This window comes from Canis lupus, chromosome 34 (assembly GCF_011100685.1).
Source record: "Canis lupus familiaris isolate Mischka breed German Shepherd chromosome 34, alternate assembly UU_Cfam_GSD_1.0, whole genome shotgun sequence".
Taxonomy (NCBI): domain Eukaryota; kingdom Metazoa; phylum Chordata; class Mammalia; order Carnivora; family Canidae; genus Canis; species Canis lupus.
The window spans coordinates 16,629,590-16,653,517 of NC_049255.1; the positions used below are offsets into that span (position 1 = coordinate 16,629,590).

Here is a 23,928-nt window from a genome sequence, read left to right on the forward strand (position 1 = left end):
GGGTAAGAGTGGGAGGGGCAATCCTAGGAACCGGGGGTACTGTGAGGACAGTGGCAAGACTGCCAAGGACAGGATCTGAGCAATGAGTTGGCACCAAAGACAAATTTTGCCACTCTGTGATTTTCTTTCCCACTATCTGCCCTGCTTCAAGGCTCTAAGTCTCTCTTCCCCACAGTTGAAATGCAACCCCCAACAGTAATCTGGTCCTTTCAAAAGGATTAGGGATTATGAAGCAATACTTAGAGGACAGCATTAGCCTTCCAAATTGGTCCCTGTGTGACCCTTATTCAAGCTCTGAAAGCCAGGTCTCTTCTTCACAGTGGCTACTCTCCTGCCTCAATAACCTGCTGGCCAATAGGGGACTGGACGAGTTGTGATCTTACTCCTGATTCCCAGGCTGGTACCCCGTTCCTGAGTCCTGGGTTTTGTGGAAGACTCTGCGCCCATTGACTGAAATCTCTGCATTCCTGCCTGCTATCTAGGTATTCCCACAATATCTGTCCTTGATTTCCCACACCACCTCCCCATCCACTTACCCTTTAAGTCACTGGCATTATTTGTAATGTCTTTTTGTCCTTTCCTCTAAGAAGCCATTCTTGACTTTCGACACATTTCCACAGCCCCGGATTTCCCCATCACAGTACTTTTCATACTTCCTTGTAATTTATTATAAGGTCCCTGGTGGCAGGGACAGCCTTTATTCTCCAATGAGCAAGTGCTTGGAGGTTGTGGGTTTCCACAAACATTTGTTGAATGAGTAAATGAATGAATGACTGGGAGAGCTAGGTAACCCAAGACTTGATATAGACTTTTTTTCCAGTCCAAATCACTGTTGTAACCAGCTTCCACAGTGGGACCCAGGAATTCTCACCTCAGGGTACTTATGTCTTCTGTTCCCCCCACAGTGTTCAGGGTTGGCCTCTATGCGAGTGGAATAAGGCAGAGGTGATGGTTTATCACTGCTGAAACTAGGCTATAAAAAGCACAATAGCTTTCATCTTGATTGCTCTCTCAGTCTTTCTGGGGCTATTTGCTCTGGAAAACCAGCTGCTATGGAGAGGCCCACATGGCAAGAAACTGAGGCTTCCAGCCAACAACCTGCAACAAACCTGTCAACGATCCTGTCAACAATCCTGTGAGTGAGCTTGGAAGTTGATCCTCCAACCTTATTTGAGCTTTGAGATGACTGTAGCCCCTGCCAACAGTTTGACTACAGCTTCATGAGAGATCCTGAGCCAGAACCACCCAACTAAATCATGCCTAGATTCCTGTGAGCTGTGATATAATAAGTATTTGTTGTCTTAAACTAATGAAGTTTGGGGATAATTTGTTATACAGCAATAGATAACTAATATAACCATCTAACTGATGGAATTGCTGGGTATTAAGATCTACCTTATCACTTGGCACCAAAGAACTCCCAGGTGGTCACCATTATCAAACTGTAAATTCAGCTACATCTGACAAAATATTAACCCCAAAGGCACAAGTGCCAGTCTGAAGTGAGATGTGCAAGTTTGTTGCAGACACATGGAAGTGTTTGCTAATGAATCATATGCAACAATCAGGCCTAACCAGTTTCTGTTCAGATTGTTAAAAATAGAACAGACAATTGCACCTTGCTGACTACTCATTAACAGGACTTACACTAGGGGACCAACAAAAGTGACTGTGTTGCTTCAACAAAGCTGTCTTTAGGGGTGAGCTTCTGCTCCACTCAGGAGTAAGAGCTACCACACATGTCAGAGCAGCCTTTGGTATAAATCAAGGTGGTTGCTGGAAATTTAAGAGGCAATAAAATAAAGGAGAAACTATCTCTTCTCCAGAAGACTTCTCCTTTTTTTAAAACATTAATTTAGGGATCCCTGGGTGGCGCAGTGGTTTGGCGCCTGCCTTTGGCCCAGGGCAGGATCCTGGAGACCCGGGGTCGAATCCCACGTCGGGCTCCCGGTGCATGGAGCCTGCTTCTCCCTCTGCCTATGTCTCTGCCTCTCTCTCTCTCTCTGTGTGTGACTATCATAAATAAATAAAAACTTTAAAAAAAATTAATTTATTTATTCATGAGAAACACAGAGAGAGAGATGGAGACACAGGCAGAGGGAGAAGCAGGCTCCATGCAGGGAGCCTGATGTGGGACTCAATCCCGGGTCTCCAGGATTACACCCTGGGCCAAAGGCAGGCGCTAAACCACCGAGCCACCCAGGGATCCCCAGAAGACTTCTCTTAATGAAGGTCCTCGCTACCACTCCTAAATCAAATGTAGATTGACATTTGCTTTTATTTCTCTTAAATATCCCACTATTGCCACCTCCATAAACTTAGAGGAGGAATAAGGTTAAAGGGGGGAGATGATGATAGGATAAAAAAGGTTTAATTTGGAAAAGGAAGGTTAAGGGGAGAAGTATAGTCAGAAAATAGCCTTCAGACTTACACTACTATTAACAGAAGTAAACCCAAGATCATTCAAGCAGTGAGCACACAGGGAGTTTCAGGGAATGAACTGGCAATTAGACCCCAATCAAAGATTACAGTGGTTGGTTGGTTCATTTACCAAGATTGTAAAAATGGAACGAGAAAGTGGCAGCAACCCTAGGACACAAAGAAAAGAGAAATCTTAGCTTCAGAGAAAGAAAATGCTTGGTTGTGTGAGATAAGCACCATAAAGGAACTGTGAAAGAATGAGAACAGTCTTTATTTGTGAGGCCTTACCATGTACCAGACAGGGTGCTAACCACATCTTATTCATTATCTTAGTGAATTCTCAAAACAATTGTATCAGTTGGTGGGCATTATTATCACCATGTTACAAGTCAGGAGGGAGCTTTCAAGCAGTTAAGTGTCTTACCCAAGGTCACACTGTCAGTAAATTGTGCAGTCAAGATTAAAACCTAGATCTGCCTAAATGCAAGCCCAGGTTCTTACCACTGGAAACTCTCCCAGATATCAGAATTCTCTCTTCTCCTAAATCCAAAACTCATAATCCCACTCTCCCCCACACTGCAAATACCAGAGTCAGAGCACATACTTCATAGCAGCAATTTTGCAGAAGGCATAGCAGAGATATTTTACATCAGCAGAAAATCTTTATCACCTGCATTTCGGGGACTTAGGAAACAGGAAGCAGAAATAAAAATAGCTAGAATACTGGAAGTGTAGTTGATCAAGACTCTGTACTTTAAATGCTGAACTGAGATCAGTTGCAGAGGTAGACACTATCTGCAGTTTTATGAGGGCTTTGCTACACAGTTCTGAGCCATCTGCCAGCAACCCATATACCCAGCATAGGGTAGGACTCATATGGTTGCCTGGATTCCCTCCATCAGTCTACTCATCACTGTTCATTTGCTTAGTATCTGGACTTCTCTGACAGACAATAAATTTCACAAGGCAGAGACTGTTTTTGTAGTGCCTGGTGCATATAGTTGGTATTCAGAATTTATTTGCAAAAAATACATACATAGTATAAGTATAGCTTATTAAAATATATGGGATACTGTTGAAGTAGTATAAGGGGGAAATTTATAGTACTACTGACAATACTAGAAAAAAAAGAAAAGTTCTCAAATCTATGACTTCAGCTTCCACTTAAAAAAAATAAAGGTAAACGAAAGTAAGCAGAGAAAAAATAATTCAAGATCAGAATATAGGGACATCTGGGTGGTTCAGTGGTTGAGCGTCTGTCTGTCTTTGGCTCAGGTCATGATCCCAGAGTTATGGGATCCTGCAGGGAGCCTGCTTTTCCCTCTGCCTATGTCTCTGCCTCTCTCTGTGTGTCTCTCATGAATAAAATACTTTAAAACATCAGAATACAAATAAATGAAATAAATCATAAAAACAAATGAAACCAAAAGCTGTTTCTTTGAAAAAACTGATAAAATTGATAAACCTCTAACTAGACTGATCAGAAAAAAGAGAGAGGAGACACAAACTATGAATATCTGGAGTGAGAGATGTGACATCACTATAGATCCTACAGATATCAAAAGGATAATAAAGGAATATTGTGAGCAACTTTATGCTAATAAATTCCACAACTTCTACGAAGCAGGGAAATTCTTTGAAAGACACAAACTACCAAAGTACATTCTAGAAGAAATAGATAGCCCTGTATCTATTAAAGAAATATAATTTGTAGTTAAAAACCTCATAAAGGAAACTCCTGGGATGCCTTGGTAGCTCAGTCAGTTGAGTGTTGGACTCTTGACATCGGCTGCAGTCATGATCTCAGGGTTTTAAGATCAAGCCCCATTTTGGGCTCCCCATTCCGTGTGAAGTCGGCTTGTTGCTCTCCCTCCCCTACTTGCATTCTCAATCTCTCTCTAAAGTAAGTAAATAAAATCTAAAAAAACAAAACAAAACAAAACTCTCCTGACTCTGATAGTATCACTGGTAAATTCTACCAAACATTTAAGGATATATTTGCAGAGTGAATTGATGACAAACACAGAACTGAATTGAGGACAACACAGAACTAGAAAAGGACACACAAGAAAAGGATGAGGCTCCAGGGGCCTCAGACAGACAATTCCTAAACCACTTGTGGCTAGGATTTCTATCAATATCTTAATGAAGGGATCCCTGGGTGGCGCAGCGGTTTAGCGCCTGCCTTTGGCCCAAGGCGTGATCCTGGAGACCCGGGATTGAATCCCACGTCAGGTTCCCTGCATGGAGCCTGCTTCTCCCTCTGTCTGTGTCTCTGCCTCTCTCTCTCTCTCTGTGACTATCATGAATAAATAAATAAAATCTTAAAAAAAATATATTAATGAAGGTTTGGTAGCCAATCTCAGAACTATTGTACAGTGCTATATAGGTGTGTATGTTCATGTGTATAAACTTAACACACTGTCCCTATATTATTATTTCCTGATGGGTTTGTTTCTCTCCACTAAGACTATTTTTGTCTTTATGAAGTTTTGAATAAAACATTTCTTCAGAAATTGTTAAGGAGAATCTGGTACATCCAAATGATATGTATATTCATCATCTTGGTACTCATTTATTCATTCAACAAACATTTACCAACTGCTTACTCTATACCAGGGAGTCTCCTAAGGTCTGGAGATGAAAAGTACAGTAAGACATATTTCTGACCATAACAAGCTCCCAGTATAAAGATGTTTATAAGGAAGGAAGTCAATGGTTACCATGTAGCGGTTGGTGCTATGATAGAGCAATGCACTAGGTACAATGAGAAAGAGAGAGATATAGCTGGAGTAGAAATCAACTAGATGAAGAGGGGAAAAAGGCACCTGAACAGCACCTGCATTAGTGGATAAAAAGGCACATTCACTTTGGGGAACTGCAAGGAGTTCATTAGTAGGAGCTTAGCAGGAGGGAAAGGTTGGAGATGGAGCTAGAGAAGTGGGTGGGAGGTGAAGTATTAAGACAAGGCTCTGGGAGCTCAGGCAGGAAGCGTGTGGGCTTTACCCTGAAAGTCAGGAGTCAGAGGGTAAGCCCAAGAAACAATAATTGGTCTGAGTTTTAGATCATCCAGTTGGTGAATGAATTGAAAGGAGGCCAGACTGAGGGCAGGAAGGTGAGTTTTGAGGACTTTTCAGAAATTCAGGAAGGAAATGACAGAACCAAGGTAACGTCACAGGATATCCATGAGACTTGAGGTTCTCCAGAGTGGGCAAAGTAGGAAAGCTACTCTGGAATGGCAACTGGACAGGGCACATTCTGTCCTGTGTGTCACCCCAACCAATCACCACCCTTATGCACTCGGAAGAGGATGATGTGCCAGGCATGGTGCTGAGTGAGATAGGGAATCACTCATGTCTTCATGAGAGATACAGAATTTCCTATCTCACTCCGTCCTCTCAGTAGCTGTTTATGATGTAGTAATTTTACAGATCAGAAATACAGGGCTTCTGGAACTGCCTGCCTCAAACCATAAACAGTACAGTGTCTTCTTCTCCATACCATAAGGATTGGTACACACCTATGCTTTGGTGAGGCCACTGTCTCCTTTACTTCACTGCTTAACTACAGTGTCACACTTTGTCAACTCACCTCATTGCCTGAAAGGTGATACATCCTGGCTTCCTGAAGCAGTGGGAAGACCTCTGGGCACTGCCTGATAAGAGGATCTGCCTCCACTGTCTCCACGAAGTACCATGGGTCCAGAAGTGGCAAGCGCACATTCTCAAGTACATAGGGGAGCAAGCAGAGCCGTTCTGACTGTTTGTGCCGGACCCAACTCATCACAGTCTCAAACACCTGAGCCTCTTCTGTCACATAAAGGTCATCACTCTTCAAGATGTGGTACAGAGTGTCCACGGGAAGTTCGAGGAACTCTTCAGAGTTCAGAATTTGCACAAAGTTTTGAATGATGTAATTTTGAACCTGCTTTTTCAGACTGTCCAAGGAGTGTGTGTCCGCCAGCCTTAGTATTCCCACACAGTTTTCTGGATTCAAGGCTTCTGTTAGGAAGCTGGCACAGGCATCCACCATCCGCAGGAACTAAAGGAACAGAAGGGAGGCAAATCAGGCCAGAAAACCATTAGTCCACAGGGAGCCTTGTCAGTGAGTTGTGTGAGTGGCAAAAAATTGGAACAACCCAAATGGCTGACGATAGCAGCTTGCTAAAGAAATGATGCTACATTCTTCTTTTCCACAACTTTGTAATCACTAATACAAGTAAAAAAGATTGTTAAAGGATATAGAAAATGTTCCTAATGTATTGAGAATGTATTGAGTTTAAGAATCTTACTGAATCTGACCAAGCCTCTAGATTTAATCAGCAATTTACAAGAAATATAGCAGAAAGAGGAGTATGTTAAATGACACCATGGGAATATACAATCAGCAAAATCTGGACTGTGAGAAACTTTACAGAATAACTAGTTCAGTTTCTTCAATAAGCACATCATAAGGGGAAAAGAGAGACAGGGAGGAGGAACCTAAAAGTGAAAAGACATGGAAGAGATACAACAAACTCGTGCAATGTATGGACCTTATTTGGATCCTTATTTGGATTATTATTCATTTTAAGTGTGATACTGGTATTGTGATTATGTTTCAAGAAGAATCCTTGTCTTTTAGAGATACATACTAAAATATTTGAAGATGAAATGAGAAAAGCACTTCATAAAATCATAGGTACACTATGATCTTATTTTTATAAAAAATATGGAACATAGGCATAGAAACAAGACTGAAGGGTACACACCAAAATACTGACAGGTATTATGTCTCGGTATATCAGGGATCTTAGGACAATTTATGCTGCAATAACAACCCCCACATCTCAGGTGCTGACGAGAATAAATGATTATGTCTCACTCACATTCCATGTCCTACAGGGATCTTCATTCTAAGACCCCGAATAACAGAAAATTTCTTAGCTGAGATATGCCAGTCTGGTGACATAGGGAGAAAAGAGATGGCAGAGCCACATAAGGCGTTTAATTTTAACACTTTAGCTCAGAAGTTGCACATGCCATCTCTACACACACTTAATTGGCCAGAGTAAGTTACATGGCAAAATTTATAGTCAAGGGAAAAATAATCCTCCCATAGAAACAGTCCTGCAGGGGTAGAAAGGGAAGACATTGCATAAGTAACATAAGGTACCATATTTTCTAATAAGACTGAGAATTTCCCTTACTTTTTTTTTTTTTACATACTTTAAAAATCCCCTAAAATGAGTAAGTAGCACTTTCGTAACTTAAACATTCATTTGTAAAAATTGTTGGCTCCTATGTCTTTACTTATTTTTATTTTTTAAAGATTTTATTTAGGGGGATCCCTGGGTGGCTCAGCGGTTTGGCGCCTGCCTTTGGCCCGGGGCGCGATCCTGGAGTCCCGGGATCGAGTCCCGCGTCGGGCTCCCGGCATGGAGCCTGCTTCTCCCTCTGCCTGTGTCTCTGCCTCTCTCTCTCTCTCTATCATAAATAAATCTTTAAAAAAAATAAAATAAAGATTTTATTTATTTAATCACACACAGAGAGAGGCAGAGACACAGGCAGAGGGAGAAGCAGGCTCCCTGCAAAGAGCCCAATTGGGACTCGATCCTGGATCCCAGGATCATGCTCTGAGGCGAAGGCAGACGCCCAACCACTGAGCCACCCAGGTGTCCCTATGTCTTTGTTTTAAATTATCATCATCCTCATGAAAATATAAGTCCCATATGCTTATATAGCATTTAACCGTTTACAAAGCACTGTCATGTCCATTATATTATTTAATATTCATTTTACAGTTGAGATGTCTAAAATCCATCAGTTCATTCTTTTATTGTTTTTAAATTTTAATTCCAATATAGTTAACATACAGTGTTTTACTAGTTTCAGTTGTACAATATTCAAATGCATCAGTTCATTCTTACTCATTGCTCTCTAGAGCTTAGCTTTGAACAAGTCCAACTTCCTATCCTCCCCCCTTGTCCCCTGGGCCAGTAAAGGGTCAAGTTCTCAGTGTTTGTGGGTTGATGAATTAACAGAAGGGAAAGAGGAAGGCTGAGTGGAGAGGACATGGTGGGGAGGGCTGGTCTGAAGGCAGGGCCCAGTGAGAATTTGGATGGGAAAGACCCACAACGGAAGGGGCACAGCCTGCAGAGGAAGCACTTCTATGATGACCTGAGGGTGGTATGGTTGTGGGGCCTGAAGGGTGGGGCAGGGCTGCTCTTAGAGTGAACCATATCGATTTAGGCTCTCACCTTCACTGCAGAGCATTCTAGGGGACCCACATCTCTGAACGTTGGGTGAATCCCAATTGCAACATATTATATTTCCATGTCAGAACACTGGTTCCAATAGTCGGTTTAAAAAACATTGACTGAGGGTCAATGAAATGTTAGAAAAGCTTGAATTCTGCCTCAGACTGCTGTGTCTCCTGGCCTCAGCCATTGCCTGCAGATATATTCCTCGCATGAACAACTGTAGAAACGGTTGAGACTGAGAATTCTAACATCTGTTTAGTTGTTTGCAGATTTTCAGTTCAAAGAGTAAAAATATACAACTGAGACGAAGCCTTGCTGAAGCCTCAGAACCTGTCACCAGAGCCCTATGTGGCCCTGCCCACAGAGACACCTATGAGCTCTAAAAGGGAACTCATTTTTAAGGCAGCCTCCAGGGCAAAGAGCAGGTATGCTATACCAATGTTTGGGTGAGAAGAAGATGATATGAAAATTAAATAGATTTTCTAAATATGTAAACTGTCTCTGGGAGACCACCTAAGAACCTGGTAACAGTGGCTGTCTCTGGGGAGGGCAGCTGGTAGCTGGGGACAGTGTAGAGAGGAAGACTTACTTTTCACCTATTTGTACTCCCTTGCATTGTGTGCCATGTGACAGAATCACCTATTTAAAATACAGTTTTCTCATAAATATAAATGAATAAAATAAATTTTTTTGTGAACAGAGAAAACACTAGAAGGTAACATATCAAAATACTATCCATGTTTATCTCAAATGCAGTTTTAGAGATAAAGTTATTAATTTGTCTTTTATAAACTTTGCTGTTTAGAATAAATGCTCTACACTGCATATGAAGTTTCTTTTTTATTTTTATTTTATTTATCTATTTATTTTTTTGGTAGAGAGAAAGCGCAGGAGTGGGGAGGGTGGGGGAAAGGGAGAGAGAGCATCCCAGGCAGGCTCTAGGCCCAGTGCAGATTCCAACACAGAGCATGAACCCATGACCCTGAGACCATGACCCAAGCCAAAATCAAGAGGTGGACGCCCAACCGAGTCACTCAAGCGCCCCAAAATGGGGTTGCTTTTAAAATCAGAAGAAAAAAAAAAAACCTCCTTGTGATTTTTCAAGTACACAATGAGAAAATTTTAAAAATGTAAAAAGCAAAGAACACTTCTTATATGCCAGCCCCTGTATATTACCCAGATAATTGAATCCTCACAATACTATAAAGTAGGTATTTATTATCATTCCTGTTTTATAGATAAGGAGTTGTCCAGAGAAGGGAGGTAATTTCCTCAGAAACTTATAGCTAACCAGAGGTAGAACTAAAATCTGAGCCAGTCTTATCCAATTCCCAAAATGCATGTTTTAGACCATTTCAAGCTACTTCAGGTAGCTTGTGTGTGCACAGGACAAGGGCTTAACAGACGCCAATGATGATTTGCACACTTCACCATGGAGAGCTCCAATAATCTGATCTGCCAAAGGAAGGCTTGGCCGACAAGGTGTTAATTCCTACCCTTGCTTGATGACTACTGATAAGCAAAAAAGGAAACCATGGAAAAGAATCAAAGCAAGTAATGGAGCTCACATTTGTTATAAACATTGTTCTAAAGTGTCCCTCCCCATCCAGAAACTGTTAATACCCTCTTTCATCCACCTGTTAATTTCCAGAATGTGGGGATGCCTGGGTGGCTCAATGGTTGGGAGTCTGCCTTTGGCTCAGGGCATGATTCTGAGGTCCTGGGATTGAGACCCACATCAGGCTCCCCATAGGGAGCCTGCTTCTCCCTCTGCCTATATTTCTGCCTCTCTCTGTGTGTCTCTCATGAATAAATATTTTTTAAAAAATTTCCAGAATGTGTACTGAACATCTGTTATGTAGCAGGCCATCAACCAGTGCTGGGAGTATAGAGGTGAGCAGAAAGAAATGCAGTGCCTGTGCTCATTGGACCTTACAGACAAGTGGGGAAGGCAGACGTTAATCAAATAATCACACAGTGCCAAATTATAACTGTGATAAATGCTATGTAGCAAAGTTCAGTGATTTCTCTGCTTAAAAGTGAAGATATAGCCTTATTCCTACCCCTGTGCACTGTCACCAGGACTCTCTCTGATATATACAGTCAACCTGTGTACTCACCTTTCCCCCAATATTCCTAAGCTTGCCTGTCCCTTTTTGTACTCATGCTGTTTCATCAGCCTGGACCAGCTTTCTCCTTCATCACTATCTGCCTAAAATCCTGTTCTCCTTGCCCAGGGAAGTTTGACTCCAGAGCTCCACTTTTTTTTTTTTTTTTTAAGATTTTATTTATTTATTTATTTATTTACTTACTTACTTATTTATTTATTTGAGAGAGAGAGAAAGAGAGAGAGAGAGAGAGAGAGAGAGAGAGTAAGCACACAAGCAGGGAGAGCTGCAGAGGGAGCAGGAGAAGCAGGCTCAATGTGGGGCTTGATCCCAGGACCCTAGGATTATGACCTGAGCTAAAGGCAGACACTTAACCGACTAAGCCATCCAGGTGCCCCCCAGAGCTCCACTTTTTAAGAAAGGACTCAGGATAGATCATCCTAATTTCAACCGAAAAGGCTCCTTTCAAGGTAAACTCAAAAAAAAAAAAAAAAAAAGAAAGAAAGAAAGAAAAGAAAAAAAAGAAAGGGGGGCACGGAAAGAGTACCATGACCATCACCTTATCTACACAGGGTTGCTTTCTTCATTCAAAGTGTTAAATCTGGGACTGACAGATGGGCTCCAGAGTCTGTGAAGCCCTATAATGGTTTGCAAACAGATGTTTACACATGTGGCAGTTTCTTTGAAATTGAGTTTGCAGGAGACACTGTGATCTGCTCTCTATTATCCATGAACCCAAGGAAAAAGCCAACATAAGAGCAAAAGCCAAGCTGACAAGACCAGAGAGTTCTAACTAGGCTGTGCTTTAAGCCTTCCCTGCTTTTAGACATTTTTAATTCTGGATCAATATCAATACTTGCTTAAGAACAAAAGAAGAGAATCAAAGAAGGGAAGGGAAAAGAAATGGAGAAATCCTACCTATTCATGAAGTTCTTTCTTAAGAGCTACTTCCTTTTTTTTTTTGGCTTCTCCAGTTGCCCAACATGGAATCAATTCCTCCTTCCTCTGTACTCCACTGAGCAACTTATTTGCCCCTCTGTGGAGCACTGATCACATTTTTCCCCTGTCAAGCATCTCAAGGGCAGATGCTAACAGCACCTAGCATAAACTCTGCCAAAAGAAGGAAAGAAAAGAGAGAGGAGGAAAATAGTTTTCAGGTACCTAGTATGTACCATGATCTGTGCTAGACACTTTCCCATCCATTTTTCAATTAAACTAATTTATTTTTTAATGAATATATTTTATTTAACAAGTTATAATAAGGTAGGTATTAGTACAGACTATTTGCGCAGAGGAAGAAACAGAATTCAAAGAGTGAAGTGCATTGCTTAAGATCATACAGCCAGTAGTTGGTACAGATGACACTCAGGGTCATGGCTAACTCACTCTTCTCACTGGCCATCACACTGTCTTTATAATGTCACAATGTTGAGCTAACAAACTTTCAGGAGAGTCTGAAGAGGCCTTATGAGGACAAAGGTAGTGGGGATCTCCAAGCTGCCTACATTTCCCCCAAAATATGCTTCAAGAAACACTTTTGAGTGTGAGGAGTATAGAGCAGCATCCTAACCAATGGCTTGGAAACTGATGTGTAAGACAATCATGGGAACAAGAATTTGTTTTCTTTAAAATATATAAGCTTTTTGTTTCTTCATATTCAAGATTACTTAGGACTTTAGCGTAAATTTTCTTTGTCAGCCTGTCCTAATGACACATGAACTTGTTTATTAAAGCAGAGCGATGACAGATAATGGCAACAGACAGCTAGCTTCCTGTTTGAGGGGACATGTGAGCAAAAGGTTACAGTCAGGCACCTGACTCTTGAATAGGGAGACTAAAAATACAATCAAAGAAACCACTTGAGACATGGCTGCAGTTCCCATGAGAAGTGTCTACCTCAATGAGAATATACCCCTGCTCCCCATCTTCACTGCCCCTCCTCAGCTTCCCGTCATGCTCTCCAGAATATGAAGTCTTAACAGATTTGACCAATGTAATTCCACATCTCCCTAGAGATGCCTTCAAATCCATTCAGGGAAACTGAAGCCCTATTTTGGCCCAAATCAGCAATTCCATTGACCAGAGTCCCTAAGTGACCATACAATTATTGCAAAGGGTGTATAAAGACATGGGTATTCTTACCTCCAAGTTCAACAAATCAGTGTATGTGAAAGGTATATGATTTGTTGATGAGATTAATAAATCAAAATCATTTGAAAGTGTTTGTGAATTCATGACCCATTGTCATCATTTTTCTTCTCAGATAATAGTTATGAAAAGTAAAGTTGTTCTCCTATGGGGTATGTACTGATTGTTAAAGAGAGGTCTTCAGAGGCATCCAAGTGGCTCAGCTGGTTAAGTGTCTGACTTGATTTCAGCTCGAGTCATAATCTTAGGGTTGTGAGATCAAGCCCCATGTATGGCTCTGCACTGGGTGTGAAGCCTGCTTAAGATTCTTTCTCTGTCACACACCCCCACCAGAAAAAGAGAAGTCTTCATACTTAAAAACTGTAAATTACTGCTGATCTGAATCTTCCATCCCTGCCCCTTTCCCTCTTTCTCAGGTGATATATCTACTTTAGAGCAAGGGGAATATGTGCCCCCAACTCCCAGGATGCCTTCTGCTCCCTCCAAACTTTCAGTCTTTGCTCTAGACTTGGCCAAGGGGTCTGCTGGTCCCTAGAAGCTCGGTGGGGTGGGTAGGAAGACCTGTAAAAGGCCTACTCACTAAGGTGGGGCAGGTGCTGGGGGACAGGTACAACTGTAGAGGTAGATTGACCTCAGAAGTGGAATCAGTGGGAAAGGAAAGGGTGTGGGAAGTTTGGTCAAGATTCAGGCAGCAGACAGCCTCTGAATTTGCAGAGGAGCTAGTGGGGCCCCCAACAGGCCAGCAGCACATAATGAAGGGGGAGACCACATAGGCCATACTAAGATTCAAGGGGCAAGTGCCAGAGCTGGAGCTGTGTGATTCATCCCAGGGACAGGATGAAGGCTAGGGAGGGATTAAATGGAATAACTGTGTCTGGGACATGTTTGATGCTCAGGATATGGGTTAGGGGGTGGTTACAGAAGCAGTAGGTCATCTAAGTAAAGCCACGTCCTGAGAAGCAGGTCCATGAGCAGACAGCTGTAATATATAAAGTAGCAGGTAGAGCAGGTGGAAACTTTAGTCTCTGCTTACAAGTCCTCTCTGCCTAGAATACGTTTCCTCCAACCCAGCTGCCATTTGTTAAAATCCTACCCATTTTATGAAGTCCAGTTCAATGCCACCTCCTTCAGAACCAGAACTTTTTTCCACTCCTACACTCTGCTCTGGGGTCTGGCTGGATTGCTCTGTGGTTTGAAAGCTCAGTGCAAATCCTTGCTTTTGAGGCTTTGGGGGTAATGGTGGGTGGCAGGTATGTTCTGGCTTAGGCCTCAGATCATAGCTTCACTCTTTGATGATCTGAACTCTCTGTGAGCCACAGTTTCCTCTTATGGAAAGTATTGAGAATAATAAAGCCCAAGCTCCCTATAGTTCCACATTGGCCCAGGAGAGTAAATGGAAGTTTCTTGTGTGTCCTTGATAAGGACACAAAAGTCGCTGAGAGGACTGGAAGTCCTGAGGAAGCCTTGCAAATGGGACAAAGAGAATGCAAAGTGACCCCACAGAGACTGAGGGCCAGAATCAGGTGGGCCTGAGGATTTTCAGCTGATGCAAGGGTGCAGGGGTGGGTGTCAACAATCAGAGGGAGACTGATGGAAACACAGATGCTCTACCAGGTGCCAGCATGCACCAGTGATGCAAATAACCATGGTAAGCCTGGACCAGATGCCTCTTTCTACTATGTCCTGGCATTCTGTAAAAACCCCTTGTAACTATGTAAGCAAGCCATATTCTAAGTTAATGAAGCTTTCCTGAAGTGAGATGCCTATAAGTTGACTACAATTTCTATCACTGGTAGAATGGGAAGCTCAGGATACAGATTAAGTTCAAAGTTAGAAAAATAGTAGGTTAGGGGCACCTTGGTGGCTCAGTGGTTGAGTGACTGCCTTTAGCTCAGGTTGTGGTCCCAGGGTCCAGGGATCGAGTCCTACCTCGGCCTCCCTACAGGGAGTCTGCTTCTCCCTCTGCCTATGTCTCTGACTCCCTCTATGTGTCTCTCATGAATAAATAAATAAAATCTTTAAAAATGGAAAAAGAATAGGTTAAGTCATGGCTTTATCTTTGCACACCTGGGTTTCTAACCTATGAGTTAGACCCTCTACTAATTAGAACTCAAGAACAATATGAAATTCAGACAGGCAAAACAAACGTGTGGTGACAGATGCTAGAGTGATAGTTATCCACGGGGAGGTACTACCTCAGGAGGGCACAGAGAACTTTCTGGGATGCCAAGGATGTTCTTGGACTTGATCTGGGTGGTGGTTACATGGCTCCAAACACGTGTAAAAAATAAAAAAAAACTATACACTTAAGATGCGTGCATTTTACTAAATGTAAGTTATACCTAAAAATAAAAGAGAGTAACCATTAAGCTTAAACACAGAACTGGGAAGACTAAAGAGGTCTCACGTGGACAGCAGCAGGCTCACTGTTGAGATGGGGACAGCTGGTGGCCTCAACAGTCCTAGTTTCCCCAGAGGGAGTTAGGCATGAGGGATGGCAGCTGTGCCAGTCTCACCCCCTAACGCAGTTACAGGGCCCAACTGGTTTCCAGATTTCCACTGGGCAGCCCTCTTTGAGGCTGCTGCCAGCCCCTGCTGCCTTCAGGATCACAACTTGTTTTATTTATTTATTTTTAAAGATTTTATTTATTTGTTCATGAGAGACAGAGAGAGAGAGAGAGAGAGAGGCAGAGACACAAGCAGAGGGAGAAGCAGGCTCCATGCAGGGAGCCCGACGTGGGACTCGATCCCAGGTCTCCAGGATCACACCCCGGGCTGCAGGCAGCACTAAACCGCTGTGCCACTGGGGCTGCCCTCATGGCTTATTTTAGGCCTAGCTCCAAGGAATGGATGCAATATATGTAGTGGAGAATACACCAGCTAGCATTAGCAGACAGGAGTGAAATTCAGGCCCCTCTCTCATTAGCCATGAAACCTTGAACATTTACTTTACATCACTGAATTGTATTTTTTTCTCTCTTTTTAAAATATTTTATTTATTTATTCATGAGAGAGACACAGAGAGAGGCAGAGACATAGGCAGAAGAAGAAGCAGGCTCCATACAGGGAGCCCGATGTGGGACTCAATCCGTGGACTCCGGGATCACGCCCTGAGCCAAAGGCAGAAGCTCAACCACTGAGCCACCCAGGTGTCCCTGAATTGTATTTCTCTTATCTCTAAATGGGGAGTAAAAATACCTACCTCATTTTAAATGAAACAGTACAGGCAAAAGAGTGGCCACATAGTGAATGTTCTGAAAGGCACAACAATCACTGTCATGGACTAGGAGATTAACCCTAATTTCTTATCACTTACAATGTCCAAAAGGCAACACTGGTATGCGGGAGACCATGCATCAGTCACAGATTGATTTTATCTAGATAATAGCAAAGAGGGGCAGTCTGGGTGGCTCAGCCATTTAGCGCTGCCTTCAGCCCAGGGTGTAACCCTGGAGACCCGGGGATCAAGTCCCACGTTGGGCTCCCTGCAAGGAGACCGCTTCTCCCTCTGCCTGTGTCTCTGCCTCTCTCTGTCTCTCCCATGAATAAATAAATAAAATCTTTAAAAAAATAAAAAATTTAAAAAGATAATAGCAAAGAAATAGTTGGGCTAGTTTCCTTGCTTAAATCAACTGACTATTCTGATATTCAGTAGATATAATCTGTGGGTCCCTGTCAATGACAACAGAAGTTCATCTATAACATATAGTAATGAGACCTGCTTTTGCTAGGTGCCTGGAATTTAGTTGGTGCTTAAAAATGAAACAATTATTAGTATTAACCTGTGGAATACTTCCTTCCTACAACATTTCTTAAAGCCAGGAGTGGGCTTCTGGTGTCCTCTTAAAGTAGGTCAGGCAATTTCTCAATGGGGTCTTGAGCAGTTTCTGAGGTAGTCTTCATACTCAGCTAGTAATGAAAAGGGGAACATATATACCTTCATTGATTCAAGAAATATTTATATACTATGATCCAGATATTAGTAAGCTCAGAAGCCAACCCAGCCATCAGGGTCAGCCACTGACCACATGGCTACCTCGTCCATACAGATCTCAGCCCAGAGTGTGTTGTGGTCTGTGTCTTCTCAGGCCCAGGCCAGATGAACAGGCTCCCACTCTGGCATCCCCCTATTTTCCCTCATGTCAGCCTACATGACTCACCTGATGTTCTTTCCTCTTTTAAGCTCCTTCTTCTAACCAGCTGCTCTCTTATTTTAGGTATCCTCTATCCCAAAACTAAATGAGGGGTGAGCCTGGTCTCCTTAATCTCACATCTTTTGCTTCCCTGCAGAAAAGCTCACAAGCCCTTATTCTTTCATGAGTTTTTAATAATAAAAATGAAAGTAATGAGTATGACAAAGTTCTCCAAATGAATGGGGCAGTTCTACAAAACTGAAAAATCTTACCAAGTTCTTATAGCCATTGTCCCATCATCTATAGTTTCTACAGTTTCTGACTGCCTTGTTCATCTAGAACCCAGGAGCCTGAAGTTCCAGCTAAGTTAAGTTCTCTGGGGCCCTCACTGGTTGACATTCACCTCAAAAACCCTGCTCCCCATGTGAAGGGTAATTCGGGCCTTTCCTTCTCTTACTCTTACCTTTCTAGAAATTACTTGGAGAAAATATATTTCTTCCCATAATTGACCAATAAATTATGGCTAGGTTATTGCAAAGTTCCTCTAGTGTGTAGTTCATTCAGTACTTGCCCCACCCTAACTTTTCTCCTAAAAGAAACTGTCCCACTCTGTGCTATAGGTGATTGCACCAATGACAACTGACCCCAGGGTTATCATTTTCATGAGGCCAGGAACTCATCAAGTTGCCTCTCATGAAAAGCTCTTTCAAACAGCAATAGTGGTGACTAGCTGGGTTAACTGAAAGATCTCTTTCTGGGAAATTCTGGTATAGAAGCAATCAGTAGATAATAGACCTGAAAAGAGAAGTAAAAAGTGAGGAAGCAGCTTAGGCATAATTATGGTGTGACAACTAAAAACTTTTACTATTGGATGGGATAGAGAACATCAAGATACTCTGATTCCCATTGATTTCAGTCCCACAGAGGTGGTATTGGCTTCTGTGGATGTTCTAAACAACAAATGCCAAATCTGGCACACTTTTCTCCATCTATAATTCTGAGTTAATCAAATACAGCACTAGTCCAGTCCATTCTACTAACCAAGTATCATATGAACATCATAAAACAAAACTTTAAATCATGGTCTCTTATAATACTAATCCAGGAAAAAGCAAAGAATGGGGGATGGCACAGGAGAATGTTCTCACAGCTCAATGCCAGCCCAGTTTATTCAAGGCACAAATTGTCCAAAGTAAAGTTAAAATGAATGGACATATGATGGGAAGGAAATTCCATCCAGCATCTATTATGTGCCAGGTATTTTACAAATAGCATCTCATTAAATCCTCATAATAAGTCTCCCTAAAAGGCAGGTATTGTTATCATCCTAATTTTACAAATAAGAAAGATGAGGCTCAGACAACCTCAGTAACTTGTCCACATCCACAGAGAAAAGAAATGACTGAACTGGAATTTAAACCCAGGTTATGCCTGACTCCAGCACCCATACTCTTTCAACTCTATCACTCTGCCTTATAAAAGACTATGAAGATCTTGACATGTTTCACTCCTCAGGAGAGTCCAACAACATTATGCAGCCATCAAGAAGGCTCTATGCAGGGGCACCTGGGTGGCTCTGTTGGTTAAGCGTCCTATTTGGTTTTGGCTTGGGGTGGGCTCTCAGGGTCATGAGATCAAGCCCCAGGTTGGGTTCTGTGCTCTGCAGAGAGTCTGCTTGGGAATCTTTTCCTCTCCCTCTCTCTGTGCTTGACTTGTGCTCAAGCACGTGCGTGCTCTCTCTCTCAAATAAATATTTTTTTTTAAAAGAAAAGGTTCTACACATTCTGATCTGTTAACAATCTCCAAAATATATTGTGAAGCAAAAAAGCAACATGTACAATAGGGTATAGAGTGTGCCAACATTCGTGTTTAAAAACCAGAAACAATGAGTGGGAGTGATATATGCACATGGACACAGGTGTGCATAAGATATGAAGGACAGTAACACAAGGTTTAAAGTGAACATGGCAAAATGTTCCACTGTCTCATTTTTTGTTTTTCTGAATTTGGAACAAAAGTATGTTCTATCCATTCAAATGAATACATACTTTTTTAAAACCACAAAGTGATTTCAACAACCTATAAACTTCTGTCCCTTGTGGTGCTTTCAAGCATGAAGATATTCCCAGTTTTCTACATCTGAGACTTTAAAGCAAGTCATTCAGAAGCAACAGAAATCAGAAAGTGTTTTTTTTTTAAAGATTTTATTTATTTATTCATCACACACACACACACACACACACACACACACACACACACACACAGGCAGAGACATAGACTGAAGGAGAAGCAGGCTCCCTGCAAGGAGCCCAATGTGGGACTGGATGCCAGATCCTGGGATCACGCCCCAGGCCAAAGGCAGACGCTCTACTGCTGAGCCACCCACGCGTCCCCCAGAAAGTGGTTAAACAGATACCCAGGCACCCAGAGCACTCTACTCTTGTTTTCGTAAGAATTAACACTCATTGGAAAATGAGTAAAATAGCCTCAGAGAGAAAACTTCGTATTTTTTGCCTACAAAGTGAACGAGATTTGGAAAAATTTTGAGGTGAGGGATTACCAGAATAGGGGAATCAATAATAAACAAAGCATGCTCTATGTCTCTTCTGTCTCTGTCTTCCTCTTCATTCCACCTCTGATTAAAATCCAAATCTCTTTTGAGGCTCACCACTTGAGAGAAAATGAGAAGGAGGAAGTGGAGGAGGAGGAGGACAAGGACAAGGAGAGACTTTATGCCAAAATAATTTCCAGATTCATGAAAGATTTAAGTATAAAGCTATGGAGATAGTAAGACTAAAAGAAATTATAAGTTGGTAAGTATATAAGTAGTGGGGAAGGTCTTTCTAAAAACATGTAACAAAGTTGGGGATCCCTGGGTGGCTCAGCGGTTCAGTGCCTGCCTTTGGCCCAGGGCGTGATCCTAGAGCCTAGAGTCCCAGGATCAATTCCCGCGTCCGGCTCCCAGCATGGAGCTTGCTTCTCCCTCTGCCTGTGTCTCTGCCTCTCTCTCTCTGTCTATCATGAATAAATAAATAAAATCTTTAAAAAGAAAACATATAACAAAGGCAAAAAACATAAGGAAATGATCAGTAGGTCTGACTAAACACAAATTTTAGATTTTGTACATAAAAATAGCCATAACCAAAAATTAACAGTCAAATAGCCAAAGGAAAATATTTGCTGCATTATTATAAAACTCTTTACTATCTAAAGAGTTTTTATAAAAATTACCCAAAACTGAAAGGAGAACAAGAAACAGAAACACAAACTCCCTCCTCCATGAAACCAGGAGTTATCAGTAACCCCAAACCACAGAATATGAAAACTGGCAAGTGGCTTTGTTGAGAGCAAAGAGATCAGACCAAGTACCTACACAGGAGTTTGTCCCTCAGAACCCCAGAAAGCAGGAATATTAAAGTCCCAGGGAAAGAGCTAGGCCAGGGCAGATGGGTTTAATAACAGGGATGGGTTTAAGAGCTTAAGCCTCCTGGGACTCCTCCCCACTTCTTGTGATCTAACAACTCCACTCTCGGAAAAGATTTATCCTCTGGAGAAACCAGACCAGAGAGGTTGTAGACTCAGGGACACCAGAAATTGAGGAAGACATGTGAGGACATCACACTGAAAATAAGGAGGCTAAGTAAAGATTTGCACATACACCCACACCCCCAGTGTAGAATCCTTGCAGCTGTCTTATAGCTCCCAGGCAAAAGCTGAACTAGATAGAGGCCCTATCTAATGTGGGAAAGATTTCCCTGAGGTCAGACTGTTGGAGCAGAGTGTGGGGGTGGCAGGTTGGATGAGACAGGGCTGCCGAGTGTGTGGTTGCTGAGTCCTTCCCTCCACAGAAAGAGGAGTAGTTATTTCCCTGCCAGTTAGTAAGGCTGAAAGGGTAAGCAGGTCAGGACAGAGAAGGGGGGAGGACTGTGGGAGGTGGGGGGGGCAGGGGGGGTGTTTACCAGAAGGCATGACCTGCCCTAACAGAAGTACCTTGCTCTGTATCTTTAAAATGCCCCGAGGAACCCGGGACAATAAAACTGGCAAACAATTATTCGGAACTCAGTGTTGTTTCATAGTTTCCTCCCTCTTTGTATTCTCCCTTCCTTGCTGGACTCCACAGGTCTTGCCTAGGCTTCAACATCCCATTGCCCCTGGTCTTGACTCATAGCCCCTCATTCCTCACCTTCCCAAACTTTGTTTTGTTTCCCATCAACTGCTGGCCTACTGAGGATCCAAAAGGACACCACCTCTCAAAGTCCCAAACCATACACAGGATCTGATGTTTGCCAGTTTGTGGGAATGACCGGGCTTGTCCCTGGACTCTGTCATAAATCTCAGTATCCTCAGGGAGACAATCTTTGCCTAACCTGGCAAAACAAACTCAAGGCATACTTTTAGGCCTAGGCAAAGATGGTAACCAGGGCTGGGACCCTACAATAACTATGGATGCATCTGACAGAATCGATGAGTCTAATTATTCTATGAAGCTAACTGTAATCAGATTGAAACAAACATAGTCAAATGGAAACAATAAAACTTAGTCCCCAGGGTTCTCTCTTTCATCTTCCCTATTACTCCTCATGAAAATGCTCTTCTTTCATACTCACCACAAAGTCCTAATCAGGCAAGGTCTTGTGGGCCTCCAAATCTAGACACTGCTCCCAGAGAGGCTGCAATGTACTGCAAGAATGTAGCTCCTGGACTCAGAAAGCCCAGGGTTCAAATACACCCTTCTCTGTGCCTGACTCTTCCCACCTATAAAGTGGGGAGAAGTAACTATGTCCCCAGGTTGTACTAAAGATTAGAAGTTACATATAAGAGAGGTGCCTGGGTGGCTCAGTTGGTTGAGCATCGGGCTCTTGGTTTCAGCTGGGGTTGTGCTCTCAGGGTCATGAGATGGAGCCCCCCCTGAGGCTCTGGGCTCAGTGTAGAGTCTGCTGGAGATTCTCTCCCTCTCCCTCTGCTCTTCCCCCTGCTCAAGCTCTCTTTCTCTTTCTCTCAAATAAATAAGATCTTTTTTTAAAAAAAGTTACACATACAAAAATGATGATTGGAACCCTGGCTCTAATTAGGCTTCTGCAAATTGTAGTCATTGCAGTCCAGAACTAAGTACAGATTCTAGACACCAAGCTGCCCTGGCTTGATGGTATTAAAGAGTCAATGCCACATTTCATCATCTCTCAAGAAATTTCCAAAGGAGCCTTTTCTGACTTTCAAGTAAGTAGAGGCCCAATTAAGAGAGAGAGAGAGTGTGTGTGTGTGTGTGTGTGTGTGTGTGTGTGCATGCGCACCAGATACAAGCTTGGAAGCCAGTCCAGGCAGATTTCTGAGGAGTTGCTGCTTTCCCCTGCTCCAGAGGAGAGCATCAAGATTGTTTGTTCACACACCTGGAAGAGGTTAGCAGCTTCCAGGACCCGTTGCACATTCTGCTTGGTGATCAGCGCCTTGCTGGTGTATGTGTAGTCCAGAAGAGTGTGCATGGTCTCAGCATCAACCCCTTTGATGATGATCCTCTTCTCGTACTTTTCCTTCAAATCATTGCAGAACATGGCCCTGGAAGAGAAAGGTGTGAATATGAGTCCTACCATGACTTAGTTTTGGGTCTAAACAGACCCCCTTCACATCCATCTGCCTCCATGGAACAGCGAGGTTCCTAAGATCAGGATCCTGGGATGATTGCTCTCTGTTCCTACAGCACCCACCACACACTAAACATTTAATCGATACTTACTGAACTGAACTGTCCTGCGTTGCTGTGCCCAACTGTGGTCCCTAAAGCAGTCCCAGGTCTGAAGGGACAGCAGGAGTCCTTCTGGCAAAGCTAGTGGGATCTAGAATTACTTTACTGGCCAAAAGAACTACTTTAATGGCTTCAAGTGCTGGAGATTCATCTGGGAGCATTATGGGGCCTCTCCCCTGCCCAGGCCTTCCTTGTACTTTCTCAACTACTAGTACCCAAAAACAGGATTTCTGACTTCATTCTCAGTCCTCATACCAGCTTTCCTCTGGCCTGGCCACTCAAATGCCCTCCAATAAGACAAAGAGATCCTGCCAGTGTCTCTCACTCCAGAGGCTGGACCTCTGTCTATCGGCTCCTGGTTGTAGCTGGGAGCCTCATATTGCCTTATCTCAGGACAGAACTCCCTAAGGCCATGACTCTGGTCTATGCCTTTTCCTCTCCAGGACTAGGCTTTAAGATATTTAGCCTCTATCCAGGAAGTAGGGGAACAAGATGGAAAAGATGTTGTTTTGACATGAGATAGACTAAGATTTGAACACCAACTCTACCAACTCAGAACTTAGAATGTTAATCTCCATGAGCTTCAGTTTTCTCATCTGTAATAGGAATTTTAATAGGAGTTTAAAAGTTTGTTGTAAGGATTATCTCAATAACTAATAGATAAGTAGAAATAAAGATGTGGTATCTAAACACAATGGAATATTGAGCCATCAAAAATGAAATCTTGCTATTTGCAATGACGTGGGTGGAACTACAGGGTATTATGCTAAGAGAAACAAGTCAGTCAGAGAAAGACAAATATCATATATCACTCATCTATGGAATTTAAGAAACAAAGATGAACACAGGGGAAGGGAAGGAAAAATAAGATGAAAAAAGAGGGAAACATACTATATGAGATTCTTATAGGCAACAAACTGAGGGTGGCTGGAGGGGAGGTTGGTAGGGGGATGGGGTAACTGGGGGATGCTCATGAAGGAGGGCACTTGATGGAATAAACACTGGGTGTTATATGCAACTGATAAATCACTAAATTCTACTTCTGAAACTAATAATGTACTATATGTTAATCAAATTGAATTTTTAAAAAGATTTATTTATTTATTCATTCAGAGAGAGAGAGAGCGAGAGAGAGGC

General features: G+C 42.5%; 1 protein-coding gene across 4 annotated transcripts in view; it reads right to left on the reverse strand.

Moving 5' to 3' along the window:
• The window catches only part of KLHL6 (kelch like family member 6), a 113,682-nt gene that overhangs the window by 14,776 nt on the left and 74,978 nt on the right, over positions 1 to 23,928 (reverse strand). For all 4 annotated transcript variants that reach the window (XM_038583503.1, XM_038583504.1, XM_038583502.1 and 1 more), the window contains 2 exons: positions 22,439 to 22,604; positions 6,013 to 6,462 (listed from right to left, as the gene is read on the reverse strand). In XM_038583503.1, the coding sequence (XP_038439431.1) occupies positions 6,013 to 6,462; positions 22,439 to 22,600 (612 nt within the window). In that variant the 5' untranslated portion in view covers positions 22,601 to 22,604. The remainder of the gene's footprint in view (positions 1 to 6,012; positions 6,463 to 22,438; positions 22,605 to 23,928) is intronic.